This window comes from Chelon labrosus (assembly GCF_963514085.1).
Source record: "Chelon labrosus genome assembly, chromosome: 6".
NCBI lineage: Eukaryota > Metazoa > Chordata > Actinopteri > Mugiliformes > Mugilidae > Chelon > Chelon labrosus.
Window position 1 is genome coordinate 29,067,517 of NC_140342.1, and position 6,114 is coordinate 29,073,630.

The window sequence follows — 6,114 nt, forward strand, 5'->3', positions numbered from 1 at the left end:
CCGAGGGATAGAAAATATCCCTAACCCTAGGAATATATATAAGGAATCAATAATATACGTTAACTCCTGTCTCTACTTGTTGTACATTTGTTTATATGCTATTTTGGGAATGTCTATACTTATTTTATTAGGTTTTTATTTTATTGTTATTTTTAATTGAGGTTTGCATGAGTATTTTTAACTGCAACTCACCTGTGACTCGACTGTGACTCGACTGTGACCAAGCCGTTTCCTTGTGGATCAATAAAGTCTGTCTGAGTCTGAGTCTAAACCAAAGTATAAAGGAATGTCCATTCAAATCAAACGGTGCAGGTCTGAGTCGATGCTTGTGAGAGTCTGAAACTTAGTGACCACTTCACTGATCAAGCAGAAAAATCAAATGATGCAGTTGTTTAGTCCTCACACTCTCCATGTCCATTCAGTTTAGCATGCTGAGGGAACAGGTGACAGAAAGATGAGGAGAGACCCAACGGATGTCAACTCCAGGAAACATTGACACTAGAGTTAGTGGGAGGAACCAGGTCTTCTAGGAGCCCACAAGGAGAAAGTCCAAGATGTGTGTCCTGGTCCTGTCCTTGACCATTAAACACAAACGTCTCTTAGTTACTTCTCCTATTGAAAAGTCTCCACATGGTGAAACAAACTCATTCTCAGTTCATTTAGCTAGTGTTAATGAAGCTGATCCTCTGGGGACCAAGAATGTGTTAGAAAGGTTGATGTCAATCCATCATCCATCCTTCAGTCCAGATCCAGTCCATGAGGACTAAAGTAGTGGACTGAGCAACCACTGACATTAACATCAGAGCCATGCTGCTAGTGTGGCTAAAAGAAAAGAGAAGAAGAGACAGTCATGTTGATGTGAACATTAGAGAAACACATCATGGAGCTGAAATATGATCCTGCTTCCTCATTGGACTCCTTCACCTCAGCTGACTCTCTCAACAGCACACAGGTTTTTGTATTAGTCTTTTTCACTGTGTGGCAGCGACGGCAGACGCTACATCTACTACATCTTTGGCTCTGGAACTAAACTGTATGTAACAGGTAAGAAGAAACATTTCTTTTCCTTCACTTGTTTTATTGTAGAAGCTGAAAATGTGTTTAAAGTCAGTTTGTGCTGCTTCAGCCTTTCCATGTTAGTTTTTTCCTCATTAGTAGAGAATTCATCCTGCAGCCATTGTTCCATAAGAAAAGCTCAATCATTTCTGAAAACATGTTGAAATCTGACTGAACAACTAAAGTTCTTCTTTATTTCTGTAAATATTAGTGACGTTCCAAACATTTAGGATTTGATCATCTCAGTAATTCTGTGACATGTGTTGTTGAAAACAAGATGATATTTGATGTTTAACTATTTCAGATTGTTTTGAAGTGTCTATCCATTGGATTGGATCATTTCTGAAAGTTAGAACCTTGTCAGATCTAATGGCTGTCAGTTCTTTTTATCTGATGGTAAATGTGTCTTTAATTGATAATGGATTCATAGAAAAAGAAAAAAACACAAAGTCAATGTGATATTAGAAGAAATAGAATTGACTCCTACAATGTTTTATTACTATCATCAGCAGAAAGTATTTCAACATTTGAACATGACTGACACAAACTTGTATATTGATGTGTTTTATTAGTGATTAAAGTCTGTGCTCTTAAATGTGGAATATTCAATACATATTGGAATCAGTCAAATGACAAATGAACAAGTGAAAAACACAATTCAGGGATTTGGAAAGGATTTCCATATTTGATTAGATAGAAAATATTACAAAGACAGAAATCTAGATTTTCTTTTTCCTTTTAAAGGAATAGTTGCTTCTTTTCATTTCATGTCACAGCTAATTAGGTTGATTATTAATCAATGGTGGTGATGGAGGTGAGAGGGTTCACCTATCCATCTATCAAAAGTGGTCCAAGGAAGGAGAAGAACCAGAGACAGGCTCATGGACGGCCAAGGATCATTGAGAAAGCTGGCCCGTGTGGTCCCATCCAACAGACGAGCTACTGTAGCTCAGACGGCTGAAAAAGTTGATGCTGGTTGAACTTTGTTCTGTATTGATGAGTAGTTTAGTGATCAGAGTCCATGTAGTTTCCAGGATCAGACTGAATCCAGAGCAGTGCTGGAAGCTGCTGTTGACTGTGTGAATGTGTGTCTGCTGTCAAACTTCAGATGAGCAGGTAGTGAAGCCCGTGGTGAGCGTGTACCCAGCAGCAGCATCCAGAGCCCACCTGGAGGGGAAGAGCTCCCTGCTGTGTCTGGCCTCAGCCATGTTTCCTCCTCTGGTCCAGTTCTCCTGGAAAAAACAGAAGAAGAACGGCCCTCTGGAGGAGCTGACCCCTGCTGAGGGAGAGCAGCTGGAGCTCAGAGAGTCGGGACGCAGCGCCTCCATCATGCTGCTGCAAGGGGACGATATGTACAAGTACAGATACCGCTGCTCCGTCAAGCACGAGGGGGGCACGGTGGAGGCCCAGACTCTACAAGGTAACCAAGGCCTGGTGACCTGGATTCATGATTGAGGCAGCACAGAAACACATCACTGACGCTCTTTTATTCATTTCTCTTTGACAGAAGTGCCTGAGCCTCCTCCTCCACCAGCGGCTGCCATACACTGGTACAGAGAGAGGCTGCTCTGCCTCACCTACACAGTGCTGATAGTGAAGAGTCTGGTGTACTGCTGTGGACTCTCTCTGCTGATGAGCCTCAGAAACAAGGGACCGTCCACCAACTCCACACATGCTGACTGACTGCTTTCTGCTGCTCTTTTCTCTCCATCAGATCTCATCAGTTCATCTCATTCATCACTTTGATCAGTATTCACAAATCTTGTTGTAATGTGCTTCTTTGTAATCTGTATCTTTTCATTCACGTCTTGATTGTCATCCTGGAAATAGAAACACATCTATCACATACAAATCTGCTCTTATGACGTGTTGGTTGTTTTTCAGTAAAATAAATCATATCTTAATTGTAGACATTTCAGCATTTAATGCAGCTTTTATTTTTTTAAATACAACATCTTTTTAAATAATAACGTTGTTCTGTGTTCCTTCTTGTCTAAAGATTCGTTACGTTGACACCCTAAAGTCATTTGATGATGGTTCGTAAGCCATTTTTAGTAAACATTAACATCTAGTGTTTCTATCTAAACCAGCAGGTGTGGTTGTTCCACCAGGTTCAGTTCTGTGTCTTCAGATCATTTAGTTTGTGTATTAGTTCTCTAATATAAATGTGTCGGTGTGGATGTCAAACTCTACGCTGACGACACTGTTGTTTCCACAGATGAACAAAGAGCAGAGCTGATTTGAAGCTACGACTGTTGAAAAATATCATCCAGTGGTTTGATGAGTCAGTGCTGAGGTTTGAATGTTGATCAAATGAAGGATGGGTTTAATTAACAGTCATGAAATAGTTTCATTAGCAGCAGGTCAGTGTGTCAGTTGAAATTCAAGTGTTTGAGAGCTGAACACTGAAAGTTGATGGTCCTCTAACTGGACCTGTTAGTGGATAAATCCTAATCAGTCATTAATCACAGAGGTGTCTGATCAATAAAATAACATTTAATGAATGCTCTTCTTGATGATTTCATCTTTAATCATCCAAACCTCTAAATACCCTCAACATGTTACCAGGACATGAGCTTCAGGTGGGTGATTGGACTCAGTTCAACTCTGTGTGGGTGGAGGGCTCAGAGGAAAAAAGGTTTACAGAAAACAAGAGAAAGGGAGGGGAGGTGATGAGTGTGTTCAGCAGCAGATATGAATCTGTTCTCAGTGGTTATTAGGACAGAAAACAAACTGCTGACAGCCAATCAGACTTCCTTCCTGCAGCAGACGGGCTGTGTGGGTTTGTGCTCTGCAGCCTCCACACCGTTAGCTGTGGCTTTTCACTTTAATGACACAATGACAGTTTCAACCACCAGCTCTGGTTAAAGAATCTTTCCAGGAAGCACCTGTGTTCTTCATCTGACAGAGAAACACATTAACATGTATTATTCTACATTCCAATCAGTCATTTTCAGGTCAACTGCTTTTTGCCATTAAATGAAAGGAATTCTTTTATTGTGGTGTGTTTCAAATCTTCCATCCTCTCATAAATGTCTCCTCTCTGATAAATAGAACTTTGAAGAAGTCTTTCAATTGATCCCATGAGAGGATTTTCATCTTCTCTTAGAAACAATAATGCTTCCTGTTGTTGTGTTGTCATGAATCAGAACAGAACACAAGCCTCACTGAGACAGAGACACAAAGCCATGAGATAAACAAGTCATGCTGTTGTTCTGAAGCAGGCGTCCATGTTGGTTCACCTCAAGTCTCATTATTGGAACAAAACGTCTGAACGTCCCAATCACTTGTAATTTCTCATGAGTTCACCTCATTAACCACACTGAGACACATTTCTCATGGTAATTCCATTCCAGCTTCATTTTTTAGCAGTGCAGCAGTCTGTGCTTCATTCACAGGGTTCATAGACGTCAGATCCAGGAACTGGAAGCAGCTTGTTACTTTATTTACTGACGTCCAAAATCTACAAGTTCAAGTATTTAACTTGCTTTGTTAAGACACATAAAAAGCAGTTTGTCAAAGCCAGACTCTGGGATTGTGTGGCTTTCTTGTGTTTATTGAGTGTGTTCCAGTGAAAGAAAAGAGCAGCCTGGTGGAGTCTGCATTTATTAGAAAGAAACACAAGAGCAGAAGAAACAGCCTGCTGGAAACTGATGATGATTATTATACAAGTTACAGTTGAAAGTGGAAATAAACTAGACTACTAGAGAATGAAGACGTCATAAGAGCAGATTTGTATATGAATATATGTGTTTCTATTTCCAGGATGACAATCAAGACGTGAATGAAAAGATACAGATTACAAAGAAGCACATTACAACAAGATTTGTGAATACTGATCAAAGTGATGAATGAGATGAACTGATGAGATCTGATGGAGAGAAAAGAGCAGCAGAAAGCAGTCAGTCAGCATGTGTGGAGTTGGTGGACGGTCCCTTGTTTCTGAGGCTCATCAGCAGAGAGAGTCCACAGCAGTACACCAGACTCTTCACTATCAGCACTGTGTACAGCAGACAGAGCAGCTTCACCCTGCACTGAGACTGGAAGGACACTGACAGACAGACAGACAGACAGATATGAATTAGTACAAGTGTCAGATTAATCCTGTAAAGTTGTTCTAGTGTCCTCATTGGACATTGGAGCTGTCCATGCAGAGAGGCAGCAGGTGATCTTACAGTGATCTTGCTGCAGAGCTGGCAGGTCTGCTGGCTCTCTCTCTGGAGGACAGGAGGCTGCTGGAGCTGGAAGCTCTGAAACAGAAAAGGAGTCAAATGTTTGGAGCTGCAGTGAGAAATGTCAGTCCTCTGCTCCTCGGCTCTCTTTGACAGCGTCTCCACATGAAGCTGAATCACTGCTGAACACAGTCACCAAGCCTTGGTTACCTTGTAGAGTCTGGGCCTCCACCGTGTCCCCCTCGTGCTTGACGGAGCAGCGGTATCTGTACTTGTACATATCGTCCCCTTGCAGCAGCATGATGGCGGCGCTGCGTCCCGACTCTCTGAGCTCCAGCTGCTCTCCCTCAGCAGGGGTCAGCTCCTCCAGAGGGCCGTTCTTCTTCTGTCTTTTCCAGGAGAACTGGACCAGAGGAGGAAACATGGCTGAGGCCAGACACAGCAGGGAGCTCTTCCCCTCCAGGTGGGCTCTGGATGCTGCTGCTGGGTACACGCTCACCACGGGCTTCACTACCTGCTCATCTGAAGTTTGACAGCAGACACACATTCACACAGTCAACAGCAGCTTCCAGCACTGCTCTGGATTCAGTCTGATCCTGGAAACTACATGGACTCTGATCACTAAACTACTCATCAATACAGAACAAAGTTCAACTAAAATTAAAGACACATTTACCATCAGATAAAAAGAACTGACAGCCATTAGATCTGACAAGGTTCTAACTTACAGAAATGATCCAATACAATCGATAGACACTTCAAAACAATCTGAAATAGTTGAACATCAAATATCATCTTGTTTTCAACAACACATGTCACAGAATTACTGAGATGATCAAATCCTAAATGTTTGGAACGTCACTAATATTTACAGAAATAAAGAAGA

The 6,114-nt window shown here is 41.7% G+C and overlaps 2 protein-coding genes across 3 annotated transcripts; one reads left to right on the forward strand and one right to left on the reverse strand.

Moving 5' to 3' along the window:
* Positions 1-347: 347 nt before the first annotated feature.
* LOC311488957 (uncharacterized protein) lies at positions 348-2,993 on the forward strand. 2 transcript variants are annotated; one of them, XM_084545827.1, is made up of 3 exons: positions 348-1,044; positions 2,165-2,476; positions 2,564-2,993. In XM_084545827.1, the coding sequence occupies exons 2-3, from the start codon at positions 2,263-2,265 to the stop codon at positions 2,737-2,739; spliced, it is 390 nt and encodes a 129-aa protein (XP_084401953.1). In that variant the 5' UTR covers positions 348-1,044; positions 2,165-2,262; the 3' UTR covers positions 2,740-2,993. The 2 variants fall into 2 exon arrangements, with proteins under 2 accessions (XP_084401953.1, XP_084401952.1); XM_084545826.1 differs by lacking the exon at positions 348-1,044 and having other exon boundaries at positions 1,925-2,476.
* A 1,810-nt stretch (positions 2,994-4,803) lies between these two features.
* On the reverse strand, positions 4,804-5,862 carry LOC311489945 (uncharacterized protein). The gene is made up of 3 exons (XM_084547260.1): positions 5,439-5,862; positions 5,232-5,306; positions 4,804-5,107 (listed from the first exon to the last, which is right to left on the reverse strand). Exons 1-3 carry the CDS (start codon positions 5,773-5,775, stop codon positions 4,959-4,961), a joined length of 561 nt encoding a protein of 186 aa, XP_084403386.1. The 5' UTR covers positions 5,776-5,862; the 3' UTR covers positions 4,804-4,958.
* Between the last annotated feature and the right edge of the window lie 252 nt (positions 5,863-6,114).